The sequence below is a fragment of the Neofelis nebulosa genome, chromosome 5, assembly GCF_028018385.1.
Source record: "Neofelis nebulosa isolate mNeoNeb1 chromosome 5, mNeoNeb1.pri, whole genome shotgun sequence".
In the NCBI taxonomy this organism is placed as follows: domain Eukaryota; kingdom Metazoa; phylum Chordata; class Mammalia; order Carnivora; family Felidae; genus Neofelis; species Neofelis nebulosa.
The window spans coordinates 26,352,933-26,367,863 of NC_080786.1; the positions used below are offsets into that span (position 1 = coordinate 26,352,933).

The 14,931-nt window shown below is 37.5% G+C and overlaps 1 protein-coding gene across 3 annotated transcripts in view; it reads right to left on the minus strand.

Moving 5' to 3' along the window:
* Window positions 1-14,022, minus strand: part of CAPN7 (calpain 7) — a 42,180-nt gene extending 28,158 nt beyond the window's left edge. The window contains exons 1-6 of one of the 3 annotated variants that reach the window (XM_058729862.1): window positions 13,656-14,022; window positions 10,617-10,725; window positions 6,265-6,422; window positions 5,282-5,349; window positions 3,157-3,357; window positions 1,127-1,213 (exon numbers count right to left, since the gene is read on the minus strand). In XM_058729862.1, the coding sequence (XP_058585845.1) occupies window positions 1,127-1,213; window positions 3,157-3,357; window positions 5,282-5,349; window positions 6,265-6,422; window positions 10,617-10,725; window positions 13,656-13,757 (725 nt within the window). In that variant the 5' untranslated portion in view covers window positions 13,758-14,022. Of the gene's footprint in view, window positions 1-1,126; window positions 1,214-3,156; window positions 3,358-4,653; window positions 5,235-5,281; window positions 5,350-6,264; window positions 6,423-10,616; window positions 10,726-13,655 lie in introns of those variants that run through there. The other 2 variants (XM_058729860.1, XM_058729861.1) reach the window with 2 other exon arrangements.
* Between the last annotated feature and the right edge of the window lie 909 nt (window positions 14,023-14,931).

The window sequence follows — 14,931 nt, forward strand, 5'->3', positions numbered from 1 at the left end:
TCTAGAATTTGTGTGCCCTTAACATCGATCAATACTATAGAACCTCTCAGATACAAAAATGTGTCAGACTCTAATCAGTAACCAGCATCACATGGTTGAGGGCAAAAAATTAGGTTGATAACCCATTGGCTTGGAGATATCTAACTTTTGCCCATCTAAGAATAACAAAACACTAGAAAATGAGAAAGAGCCCTTTTGTTCTTTATAGAGCCTTTTACATATTCTGTATATAATAATCAACTCTGATTTTTTTCTGGTAAGTATAACAAGCTCATTGCAAAAATTTTGAAAAATTTTAAAAAATTAAATCACCCAATTTTCCCATCAAGATAACCACTGTAAATACTGGATGTGTACCTTTATATCTTTTTTCTACATCTCTATAAATACATAAAAAAGGAAAAATACACATACAACATCCAAATTTTTTCTTCTTTAATTTACTATACTGCAAGCGTTTTCCCTACATCTTTCAAAGATGCGTTTTTTATTGGTAGCATAAACATTTACTATAACATAGATGAGCCATTAATTTAAGCATTTCCATATTTTTGGATAGTTTGTTTCAATAATTTTTTGCTATCACAGATGTTTTGATGAATGCTCTTATACACATATTTAGCCAAATCTTTATTTCCTTAGGATTAGTAGAAGCCAGGAGTCATGAACCAAATAACATTTTTAAGGCTCTTAATATAAGCTGCCACAGTGCTGGAAGGCTGTGCTAACCAACACTTTCAAAATTAACCCTTTCTTGAACTGGATTTCAGTAAACAATGACACTGTCATTCTGTAACTTTTCCATTCAATTTCTTTACTGACTTTGTTGTTGTGATTCAAACACCAATTTGACAAACATTTACTGAGGGCTTACTCTGTGCCAGGTACTGTGCTAGTGTAATGGTAGGCAAAAGGAGATTCGTACGTACCCATTGCCAGGCAAATGACAACAGAGATACTCTTGCTATGTTGCCTTACCTTTTTCTCACAGCTGTACCTCTCTTCCAAATTTTTATTACAAATTATAATTTCAAGGCTGTGAATTAAATTGGATTTCAGAGTATGGAAATACTACAGAAAAATTAAAATGATCTTGGAAGTAGAAATTACAACAGTACTTACTTACCAAAAAGGCATTGGATAGGCAAAACGTTCCCTCAGATCAATACTCATGAAAGGAACATATTCTATACCATTTATTTTTGATGTTGTCCTATAAAGCACAAGAAAAAAAATCTAATTGTTCAAGTTTATCTTAACTACCAATCTCATTTAAACGCCTTAAAATTATATGACAAGGTACGGTGCTGTAATAAAATTAAAGTGACAATCTCATACTGTTGATATCTTTATTTTAATATCATTTTCACAAAATAGTTGAATACCAAAAAATAACTGATTCAGTTCAATTCATTGAGAGTTATCCTTTTAAAACTAACACCCTTCACAACTAAACCATGGTCTCAAGATAAGCCTATACTAAAGGTATCAAAAGTGTCCCTGACACCAGGACACAAAACTTAGGCTTCTATCGTAAGCCCAAAGGGAGAAAGTGATCACTTAGTTATTTTGGAACTTAAAAAACATGACATTTACAATTCTGAAAAATAGGTCCTTCAGATTTTCTGGTTATGAGCATGAGCTATGGGTAGTGCAAGAAGGAAGCTATGGTTGTTGACGAATTAAAGAAATGTGGTTTGTAGCAGCTTTGCATATTTTGTGTATATGTTTATTTGTATGTAACAACTATTCTCTTCTTCTGTTTCTTTCCCTCATTTTATTTAGAAGTAGTTTCAGGGTAGCTTCACAATTTAGTCTTTAGGTAATAATATTCAGTGAGACTGTGACTGACCTTGAGGACTGGTTAATAATACAGTGAGCAATGGATACAATGACTGTGTATTCTCATTTTGAGAGGATGAGAACTTTTCACCTGTATAAAGGATAGCTGAATTCTGTTAGGCAGAAATGGTAGAGTTGTTTTGTTGTAGCATGAAACTCAAATGTGTGTAGAAAGGAGCATATGGATGAGTGGCCTCAGTGTCAGACTGTTACTTATGGTCTCTCAACTCCAAAACCACCCTTCTTTGTCCTGTGTGTTGTATTGGTTCGTGTGCAATTGTTCTAGGCTAAATGAGTCACATTAGTAGAAGAATGAAAATCTTCAGTAAGAAAAAAAAGAAAACTGCCTTCTGGTGGCTGTTGCAAATGAAGGAAGCCTTTCAGTTCAATTTTAGGAAATTAAAAGTGAGACTACATGACTTGCACAGTTATGCGCACTTTGGATCTCCTCCAACTGAAGAAAAGCCACACTGGCTATAGCCCATCTACACTGGCTCACAACACAATCACAAGGATTTCCACAACTTTGTTGTTTTGCATTTTTAATATCCCCTGAGGCTGCTTCCAGACTCTGAGCTGGCTTCCTAAACCAGGGATTGGCAAATGTTTTCTGTAAAGAACCAGACAGTACATCATTTTGGCTTTGCAATGAGGTCTCTGTCACACATTGTTTTTTCTTCGTTTTCTTTTTTATAACCCTTTAAAGACCATTCCCTTTGCTGACCCAGGTCTAAACTATTTCAAGGTGACAACTGTTTTCCCTAATGGGCTCTGGTTACCAGTTGCATAGAGTATGAGTGGTCTACCATAGCTCTATTTTATTGTTTAACCTTTTCAGTGTTCGATTTAAAATTTTTTTTTTTTAACGTTTATTTATTTTTGAGACAGAGAGAGACAGAGCATGAACGGGGGAGGGTCAGAGAGAGGGAGACACAGAATCTGAAACAGGCTCCAGGCTCTGAGCTGGCAGCACAGAGCCCGACGCGGGGCTCGAACTCACAGACCGCGAGATCATGACCTGAGCCAAAGTCGGCCGCTTAACCGACTGAGCCACCCAGGTGCCCCTCAGTGTTCGATTTTCAAGTACATTAGGATTTTCAGAAAGACCTACTAGAAATGCTAACACTAAAATATATGAGAACAAATTTTAACTATTTCAAGTTATGGCTATATGGCAATATAATTTATACCTGAATAAAAGCACAACACACCATAACAAAGATGTGAATACAACTCAGCGAACCTGATAAAAATTAAATTACCTGTGTTATGTTAACAAAATTATTCATTACAATGAATCATAAACTGATTTACCTGAGAACTTCTATTTCTTCTGCTGTATATCTCTGTCCTTGTGCATCACATGACTGTGGACTTATAAAGGGCTGAGGTCTTTCAAGGAAGGGACTAGTCCCTAGTGGAAAATGTGCTCTCGTTGGAGGTGGCTTTGGTTTGATATTTGTTGACTTGATTTTACATAATGGTTTTGTTAAAGGCTCACTCAATGCTTCTGCTCTATAATAGAAAAAGGTACAGAAAAACTGTTCTAGTTTTTAAGCTTTCCAGAAAATAAAATTTACTTCAAGAACCAGTCAAGCATTCCTAATGTAAAACTAGTAAGATTCATACATACCAGTCAACAGTTCACTACTTAAGCTACTTCCCAAAGTAAGATTCAGTATTTCGCTACTGATAAACATTAATTGATAACATTACTGAGAACATTACTTGAGCACTTATTGCATGTCAGATACTATGCAAAGTAAGGGGGATATAAGAATGTATAAAATGCAATCTCTTCTCTTAAGGTGTTCAGAATTTTGTGGGGAAAGAAAGACAACTGCATCAAAAGTGACAGATGCTAGAAGTATTACATGCGAGTGAACGCACAGCAGAAGATATTAACTTAATGACCAAGAAATGAGGGTGAGTCAGGGGAGGTTTTTCTGAACTGGATGTGTGAGCCACAGAACTCCACCTGGGGAGTGAGGGAGCATTCTAAGTAGAGAGAAGAGCACGTGCAGATGTGCAGGAGTATGAAATAGCACAACAAGTTAAAGATAACTTCAAAAGAATGGATGACGCCCCTGTGAAAAGTACAAATGAGAGGCAGGAGGAGATGAGACCAGGGCAAGAGTTGATCATGGAATGTGTCACATGATATCCAAGGCAATTGTGGCTTTGTTTTGTCAAAGGTTCAAACAGAAGTTCTTAACTTGAGGTCCACATAGGAGCTTCAGGAATCTTGTGAACACTCTGAAATTACATGAAATGTACATGAAAAAAATTTTATGTACATTTTTCTTAGGAAGAGGACCCATAATTTTCAACAGACCCTCAAAGAAGCCAATGACCGACCCACCCCTCTGTGTTTAGGGTGCACTCAGAGGATACCGGATGGGTTATCCACATGGGTAATAAACATCACCTATGATTCTGACTAGTGAAGTGAAAATGGAGAAGATAACTATGTGTCAAGTGCTCATACCCTCATGAATCTGGAGAGACAAACTAAATGTTAGATGATGGCAACAAAAAAGAAGGATGACTCTTATACCTCAATAAAAAAAAAAAAAGAAGGGCTGGGGGTGGTATAGCTACCTAGTAAGAGCCTCAAAAAGAGGTAATTTTATTCATACATAAATGTAATTTCCATCCTTTACCTTCATCTCTAACACTCTTTTTTAAGAGGTATGGTTCTCTTGCGCAAATCTATTCATTCTCAAATACCACTGAACACATACTATATGTCTGGCACTCAGCTAGGTGGCTACGGCATTGAACAAAACAGACAAAATTCTCTGCACTCACAGTTTACATGGAGGGTTGGCGTTCAAAGGGGCACAGACATTCATAATAAACATGATAAAACTGGTAAATGTCATATACTTTAGAAAGTGGTAAGGTCTGTGGGAAAAAGTTAGAGTAAGCAAGATGAAAGTACTGGAGGAGATTCCATCTTAAATGAAATGGTTATTGCAAAGCCTTGTTGGAAAGTTGACATCTGAGCAAAGAGTTGAAAGAGCTACAGATACTATATAATTTGGGGGTATGTATATGGATGCAGGCCAGCTCAATGTCAATTTCTCTAACTTTAATAGTAGTTCTGGAAGGCTCTCTGGAAATTTGATACAACACAACAGAAGGAAGTCTTCCACTTCAATATCATAATCATATCAATATCATAATCATTTTGTTTTACACATAGCAAACACTAAATAAAAAGTGTCTTGACTGATTTGTTATTTCTTGAGTTGAAAGCAGGGAATAAAAAGAAATAAATTCACCCAGAGGAAGAAGGTCGACTTGCTCTAGACCTCAGGTTAAAGATGGACGTTTGTCACTATGAACTCTACAACACATTTAGAGACATCTGTCAAATTTAAGTAACACAGTACACTGCCATCCATGGATAAGAACTTGAGTGACCAAAACTCACCTATCTAGTGCCTGTCGAGCCAACTGTTTCAGTTTATTTTGCAGAGTTTTATCAGCAGTTTCATAAGACTTAAGAGAAAGAGAGACAGACATTCTGAAGCATAATTTTTTTCTTTGCTTGATCCATATTTCTAAGCAGATAATTTACAACGCAATATATTTCTTCAAATAATGAGAGAATAAACCAAGATGACCATTTGTTTTCATCCTTAAAGGTGTCATTTAAAACAGCATTGAAAACTTGTCACTGAGGTAAACTTTAAGACCACGTCATGTGGTAAATGAGCCACAACTGTACAAACATGGTGTCACAGAAAGCTGAGCAGCAGGAGCCTCAGGAGACCAACACTCACCCCCAGTCTCAGGTTCCTACAGAATCAGGCAAGATGGTTTCCCTGGACAAAAAGCCAGTCCTCTGACAATACTGAGAACACCACTCTCTATCATTCCACCTCATCTTCCTATCAAATACACTACACTGCTCTCTCTCATGCCCTAGATGTCCCTTAAAGCTAACTGTCCCAAACAGGGTCCACAGGGAGCAGTAAAAGCCCCTCAGCATATAGATTTTACATTGCAACACAACAAAGCTCTCCCAAACCACTTATTTTTTAATGTATGAAATTAAAAAAAAAAAATGGGGGGAGGTTTATTCTAAATTCATGGATTTGTGCTGGTGAATTCTTCCTGTAATAATTTTAGGTACATGGGTTTAAACAGGTTAAAAAATAACACCTAAAATTAAAAACAACAACAACATTGCCTAACGATTCAATCTTAAAGCTCCATTTTTTAACAAAATGTTAAAAATCCATCATTAATTATCTACTCTTCATCATCTTTTAATGAGGAGTAATAACTTAATTATATTTCTTAACGATACAGTAATTTTTTTTCTTAAAGGAATGGTTAAATAAAATTCACCAGTAACAGAAGAAATCTCTTCGCTTAATCCCACCAAATTTAACTAGTAGCTATACATACGGTTTTCAGACAGAGATCTACAGCTTCGGTATACAATTCTATGGCATCTTCCACATTGCCTTTTTCATCTTCGTCAAAAGCTTGTGTAACAAGGAAATGAGCACGCTCTAAGTCCAACTGATGTTTTGATTTCAAAGGATCTGCACTCTTTGACTGAACTAGGATAGGAAAAGGGCCATATAGATGAAATATTACATTTACGTGTATTTATATATATCCAGGAAACACACCACTTTAATACATTTAAGACATTTTTTATCAAAACTTTGTAATTTTTCATTTTAAAAACAAGGTCAAATAATGATCCCTAAACTGACTAATTTCTCCCCTTTCAATCTGAATTTTAAGGCCTAAAAAGAAAAAAATCCCTACTTTTGTAATTCATCACACAATACATGCCAGAGACCAAAAATATCAAAAATGTATAATTTGCAAAAAAAAAAAAAATTTCCCCTGAATTTATCCTTGCCAGCACTTTCTTCCTTTAAAAAATAAAACACCTGGAGTACTCCTCACATACCCCTGCCCTGCCCCAAAGACAAAACAAAAAAATTTGGAAAATGTTGATTCTAAAGAAACTCTATTTTATTTAAGGAAATTAAAACAATGTTTTTCAGTACAGACAATAATTGTGTGGCACAGTATCTTAGGCCCTGATGATAAAGTTCCTGTTGTTTCCTATTCATCTGAGTCCAGGTTAAATAATCATATATTTTTACTGCTCTTTGAAATACGTATTTGTTTGTTTTTAATATAAAGGTTTATAAGGGACTTATTTCAAGAATGTAAAAAATCTCTTACAACTAAATAATAAAAAGACAACTCCAATTTTAAAAATGAGTGTGATGATTAATCTTATCAATTTGTATCAACTCTACTGGGTGCCTAGATACTTGTCTAGACTTGGTTTCTAGGTACATCTAAGAGAGTGATTCTGAATGAAATTAACCTTTGAATTGGTAGTAAAAGCAGACTGTCTTCCCCAGTGTGGGTGGGCATCAACTAATCCCCTGAGGAGCTGAAAAGAATAAAAAGGCAGAGGAAGGGAGAATTTACCCTCTCCAAATGACGGCTTTCTCTCTGTCTCTCTCTTTTTTTTTTTTTTTTTTAAGTCTTTTCCTGCCCCAGGGACTGGGACTTACACAATCAACTCCCCTGCCTCTCAGGCTTTTTGACTTGGACACCACTGGCTTTCTTAGGTCTTTCTTGCTTGCAGACTGCACATGATGGGATTTCTTAGCCTCCATAATGAGGCTCTGTTATGATTCAATTCCTTATACTAAATATCTTTATATCCTATTGCTTCCGTTTCTCTGGAAAGCCCTGATTTACATAATAGGCAAAAGATCTGTACAACCCTTTCTCCAAAGACATTCAAATGGCCAACTGGCCCATGAGAAGATGCTCAACATTAGTCAGCAGGGAAATGCATATCAAAACCCAAGATGCCACATTTATACCCACTTGGGTGGCTAAAATTAAGAAAGACAGAAAATAATAAATGTTGGTAAGAATGTGAAGGAAATGGAAGCCTCATACATTGATGGTGGAAATAAATGGTGTTGCTACTTCGGAAAACAGTTCAGCAGTTCCTCAAAAAGTTAGACATAAAACTATCACATGACCCAGCAACTTCACTCCTGGGTATATATCAAAGAGAACTAACAACCTATGTCCACACAAAAACACACACACGTACGTTCCAAACAGTATTATTCACAACAGCCAAAAGGTAGAAGCAAGACAATGTCCATCAACTGATGAATCGATAAACAACATATGGTATATTGACACAATGGCTTTATTATTCAGCCATAAAAAGCAATGAAGTGTTGACACATACTACAACAAGGATAAACCCTGAAAACATTAATGCTAAAGGAAAGAAGTCAGACACAAAAGGCCACATACTGGATGACTCTATTTACAGGAAATGTCCAGAAAGGCAACTCCAGGGAGATACAAAATAGGTTAGTGTAGTGGCTGCTAGAGGACAGTGGGTGGGAGGAATGGAGAGGGGGTGACTGCTAATGGATAAGAGGTTTCTTTTGGGGCAACAAAAATGTTCTACAGTTAGCAGTGATGGCTCCACAACTCTGGAAATATACTAAAAAACCACTGAATTGTATACTCTAAAAAGATGAATCTTATGGTAAGTGAATTACAGCTCAATAAAGCTGTTATTTAAAAAAAAAAAAAAAGCTTCACATTTTCTCTCTTAAAGGTATGGTGGCAACTTTTTAGGACTTTAACACCTCTCTGAAGCATATACTCATCCCATTTACAAAATGAAGACACCAAAATTCAAAAATGTTAAAATATCTAGCCCAAAGTTTCTCAGTCACACATGACTGACATTTTCACCTGGATAATTCTTTGCTGTAGACTGTCCTCTGCATCGGAGGATCTTTAGTAAGATCTCTGGCCTTTACCCAGCTAGTTGCCATAGTATACTTCCCACCTCTCCCTATTCTAAAACCCCAAAAATCTCTCCAGACACTGCCCAAAATCTTCTGAGGTACAAAACTGTTCCCAGTTGAGATGGACTGATCTAGCCTAAGGTTTTGCAGCTACAAGATACAATTTAGATCTTTTAATTCTAAATCTTGAGCTCTTTATACTATACTGGTGAATTTCAAACTGTGTTACCCTTCCTCACCCAGAAATCAACTTATCCCTCAAGAGTGCCCTGTCAGCAAAATTTGTTTTACACATTGTCTGAAATGTTCACCTGAAGAGGGATTCTTTTGCTTAAAATAATAATTAATCCATTGGATTCTCTACAAATTATACTTCATTTGTTGAACAAAGAGGGTCAAAAAGCTAGCAAAACAATTAAGGTATGCTATGCTTTAAAAATCCTTTTGAACTTTACTTCTGTTTCACTGGCAAACCTTTACTTCTCAAGAGATTAGAGTTGTCACAATCCATGCCTGAATATCACATTTAAAAATATCTTATTTATAAACTCATTTGGCTGGGAAGACAGAGTTACTTTGAATTTCATGTTATTTTGGATACATGAATCAGCAGAACTTTGTATTAATTGAGGCCCTAATACACAGGGAGTTGACTTTTCAATACATGCAATTTCTGGGCACTGTCTTAAACTAAACTACCTCGTCCTTAAGAGGATTATCCTAACAAGAAATCCAATGATGGGATCTACTTTTTCCTAACCATGTGCTAATAAATGCTCTGATCTACTGAGAACAAGTGATGGAAAACAGCACAAAGTCCAGCACGGAATGCTGAATAAAGACTCCTCTAAGCTGCTTGTGGTTTTATTACAGGGTCACAGAAGAAAAGGGGTAAGAAGAGCTCTTAGTGAGATGAATCCATTTTTAAGGCTAAATATCAGTAGGTTATCACTTCCTTTTCTACGGTGGCAACAGAGTTTTGACAGCAGCCACATACCTCTAACAAAACTGTGATCAGTAAGCCTGTGTGCTTGTGTCACAGCATTTGCCATGCTGTTTACTATAAAAGTAAATACAAGTTGTTCCAGGTATCAACTTACATGTTGGTTTCCAAGATATGGCTTAAAAAAAGAGTTTAGTTAAGGTCTTGAGGTTGAGGATACTGATATAGAAGAGATTATGAACACGCTGCTGAAGTCAACACTGGAGACATAACCCCTGAACAATGAAGAGGTTAGGGGCACTGACAGAAATCCACATGTAACTTTTGACTCCCCAAAAACTTAACTACTAATAGCCTACTGCTCACTGGAAGCCTTACAAGTTGATAAACACATATTTTAAATATGTGTTATATACTATATTCTTACAATAAAGTAAGCTAGACAAAAGAAGATGTTATTAAGAAAATCATAAGGAAGAAAATATATTCACAGTACCATAAAAAAAGTCTGTGTGTAAGTGGACCTACACAGTTCAAACCCCTGTTTGTTCAAGGGTCAACTGAAGTCATTTAATCTTAGTATCAGGAGAGGGCATGTGACAGATATTTAAAAAGTAGACTTTAACAGGGTCCTAATCCTGACTCTGCCACTGATACAATTTAAATATAGGTAATTCAGTACCTCTGTACTCCTGAGAAATTAGAGGAGACTGGACTATATTATCCCTAAGTTTCCTATTCACAGATCTATCACTTATTTCCATATTATGACTTATAAAAACATGACTACCAAAAAAGAAATGAGCAGCAAGAGTGAAGATCAAGACGCAATGATGAAAATGAAAAGGAAAGAGAAACATAGGGGGCTAATAAAACACTATATATGTCAACTATACTTAAATAATAAAAATTTAAAAAAGAGAGAAACATAGGGGGAAAGGATGTGATGAGAGAAGGAAAAAAATGACACTTAGTAGTCCTTTACTAACCTGCTGAATGCAAAGCCTGAACTCTTTCCAGATACTCATTTATTTTTTCTTGAATATGTTCTAGGCTTGATCCTGCCATCTCAGCATAAATTAAGGCTTGTGCAGCTTCCTAAAAAAAATAAAAATAAAAAAAATAAAAAATCAAAGGAATCTAATAAATGAATTACAATTTGAATTTTCTCTACCACTTTCTAACTCACTACTGCTTTCTATAAATGACAAAATAAGGTCTTTAAGACAGTAGTAAGTGGGTTTTATATAACCCCCCGATACCTTTTCTTCAGTTCTCAATTTTTTCATACTGTTAAAAATTTATGAACTCAAATATGAGATTATAAACATTTTCTCAGGATAGCTGTACTTCTATGTTTTCTGCTTTCCTTTTTTATGCAATAGGTCAGACTTAAAATTATATACCTTGAAAATTAGGCCTGAAAAGCATTAGAATAAGTATATAATAATAATAATACTGGTTATTACTGGTTCATACTAATAATAGGTTAATGATAACTAAAAATATTAAGTGTCAAAAAAAGATTGTAAGAAATTATAAAGCTTAGGGTGCCTTGCTGGCTCAGTCAGTAGAGTATGCGACTCCTGATCTCAAGGTTCGAAGTTTGAGCCCCTTGTTGAATGGTGAGATTAAAAATTAAAAAAAAAAAAGGGGGGGGGGAATTATAAAGGTTAAATATCTCACAGTGGAAAATCTTTTTTTCCATGTAAAATACTGCCAAAGGGTGACACATTTTTTTTTAAACTTTATTTTGAGACAGAGAGAGAGATCATGCCAGCTGGAGAGACAGATTGAGAGAAAGAATCCCGAGCAGCACTATGCAGAGCTGGAACTCAGGAACACTGAGATCGTGACCTGACCCCAAATCAAGAGTCGGACTCTCGACTGAGCTACCTAGGTGCCCTAGGTGCCCTTTTAAATCTATTTTAAAGCAGATTTCAGTTGTACGGAATCAACGTATTTTAATTAAGAAAATCTGCATTCATCTTCCAGTTCTTTTAATACTCGCAAAGCCAGTTATGCTGCGGCTAGTTCTCCCCATTACCATTTTAGGATAACAGGTTACAAATGCTATGGCGAGAAGGACCATAAAGAGATTTCTCCACGCAACACCTTCCTAGCAATAACCTAAGCATGTGCACTTTGCAGAGGCTGTTGCCAAATTGTCTGGATCCAAAGAAGCCAGCTATCTACTGAACAAAACTTTCTGAATACAGTTAGTGGAGCAGGGGTTGTTTCACTGAACTTAACAAAATCAGTAAGAAGAGTATGGTTTTGATCCATATGAAAATTTATTGAAAGGCTGTGGGGGGGGGGGGGGGTAAGGAAGATGATTTCCTCAGATTCTGTGACTTAAACATTTCATAGGAGAAAGAAAATTTTACATGTAAACATTAAATATTTTATGTACTATTATTATCTAAATACAACATAGTTTATCTCAAACTGGTGTTATATATGTATAAATATATATTTCATACCTCCAATTATCTTGCATGTAAATACTGATTTTCAAATAACTATCTGGCTTAAAAGAAATAAAGCCAACTAAAAACTTGCTGGTATCAGTTTTTATTCATTTAATCTATATTTGAAAATGACAATTAAGGAATCCCTCACACAACAGTATGAAGACAGAAAATGCTAAATATCTGGTAAAGTTTACATAAACAGTTCCTAGAAGCACAACCACTTTTCTGACTTTCTCAAGGATAAAAAATTCTTCATGCATGCAATCTTACAGCAAAATAAGAGGCACTGATGTAGTATTTTCTTTTGCTTTAGACAAAGCTGTTTCATATGGCACTATTTTAACCTATGAATATCTGTCAGTTATTTCACAAAAGTAAAACACATTGAATTTTAAACACATACCACCTTCGCGAAATTGTTCAAAAAAAAAAGTCCAAAAGGAATGATTCTGAAACACACCAAAAGTCTCTAACTATGGATTATTAAATGAAGGCAATAAAATAATAATCTGAGAAAAGCAAACCACACATTACTGATAGCAAACACGTTTATATATAAAAAAAAATTACTACTACTGGTATGATCAAAGTCCGACATTGTTTCTTTAAAAAAAAAAAAAAAAAGATGACTGTATCACGAGGATACAGCTACCTCTACTAGGAAGCAGAGGCCATGGCTAAGAGCTGGAGGAGTGTATTTGCAAATCCTCAGGACCGGAGAGCAGAGAGTGGGCTGTAGAAGGTCATATTCTTTAATTATTCCGCCCCCGGTAATTTAGGAATAAACTGCCAAGAAATGTGTAAAGCGTTAGTTATAAGGAGATTAGTCGCACCAATACTTACGATGCTGAAAAATCAGAATGAACCTAAATGTCCATTAGTCTGTAAATAAATTATGGCACATCCACACAATGGAATACTACGCATCTGTCGTTAATAAGATTAAACAAGCAACTTTAATGACTTTTTTAAAGCTCAAATACAAAGAACAGGCTAAAATACTATAAACAGTACAATCCAAGTTTGTCTTGTACAGAGAAGCTGAATCACTGTGTTGTTCACCTGAAACTCATGTAACGTTCCACGTCAACTATACTCCCTTTTTTTAAACGTGTGTACGTGCATACGCGTAGACAAACAAGCACAAAGATAAATGCTCCGGTAAGAGACGTGTTATTCTTCTTTAAAACTTTATTTTCTTCAACGAACATGCATTATTTCAGTGTTTATCAGAGACCACTTCCCACTTAGCCATAAATCAGAGCCAAATGACAGCGAGAATTAGCTGGCTACTTAACAACCCATGCCTAACTACTGCTGCCATACGTAGCTCAACGGTGGACACTGGCCATCCAAGACTGTAACCAGAGAAGTGGTGGCTCCCAAGCCGCGACCAAACCCGCCCACGGTGGCAGGAGCCCGGGTGGGCTCTCCCCTGCAAAGGAGGGCAACAGAGCAGGAAGAGGGAAAAGCAAAGCTCAGTGGGCCTGGCCGCCGCGGCACCTGGACCCGCCCCCTAGCTTCATAAACAGTGCAGCGATCCCCCCGCTCTACCTTGTAGTAAAACACAGCCTCGGAGTAGCGACCTTCGTGGTCGCGCTGCACCGCCAGCCGGGCGAACTGCACGGCGTCCCGCTCCAGCGCCGTGGCGTCCATGGCGCCAAGGCCCGGCACCGGCGGAGGGAGGGAGGGAAAACCTGACGAACGAAGGCTCCGGGCCGACCTCCGCACAGGCCGGGAGGCGGACTCGAGAACGCCGCCAAAAGAGCAGCAAAGTTTATTTTCAGTGACTGAGGGAGGAGAGCGGGTCTTCCCAGCCCGGGTCCGCGGCCACTCCGAGCCGCCTCAACGCCGCGCCGGCTCCCAGCCAGTACTGCCGCCCCACTTCTCGGCCACCGCATTTCCCCCGTCCCGCCCACCGGTTCCACTGCGCAGGCGCAGCCCGACCCTCGGGAGTTTCTCGGGAGATGGGGAGGCCGAGGCCGGGCTCGCGGGAGTACGTGGGTGATAGGAGGGGCCTGGCCTGCGCGGCGGCAGCGCGCACGTGATCGCCAAGGCTCCGGGGATTGGGCAGGCGAAAGCAGAGTGGAGTCCGGGTGGCACACCTCCCCTTGGTTTGCGGGGGTGTGACAATGCCTACGGCGGCTGTTGCTGGCAGCGCTAGGCAGGAGCGGCGCATGCGCCTTAGGGAGCCGTTTTCTCTACAATGTGTAAAGGTGGGGGAAGCGTAAAGGGCCATGGAAGAACAGTTTCCAGAGTCATCTGGACCGATTTCTTAAAAATTAGGGACGTAAAATAGAACATAGGATTCTCTTAAGATACCCTTTAATAACATTTATTTTCTACCAACTCAATCATCACCCTATATAGCACCCCCCACCGTGTGTGATATTGGTTGAATTGTCAACAAACAAGGTGATTTATCTTAACTTGTACTTATCCTTTGTTCAACTCAATGCTGTTGTAATTGTTAATTAGGTGGTTATTTGATTAATGTCTTTCTCACGTGGCAATATGGATGAAAGTCGAAATTCAATCATGATGATTCAAAGCAGCAAGACGCCAGAGTACATATTGCATGGTTCTGTTCATAAGAAACACTGGAAAGGACAAGTCTAATCAATAGTGCTAGAAATCAATAACTGGGGAGGGATACAAGGGAAACTTGGGATAATGGAAATTTTTTATGTCTTTTATGTCTTTTTACGTGTCCCAAAATGTAAACGTTTGTCAAAACCCATTAAAGTCTACGTTTTACATGTGTGATACAATGTTTTTCTTAATAGCACCTTAATAAATTTTTTTTTCAGTCATAGTCTTTATTTAAATG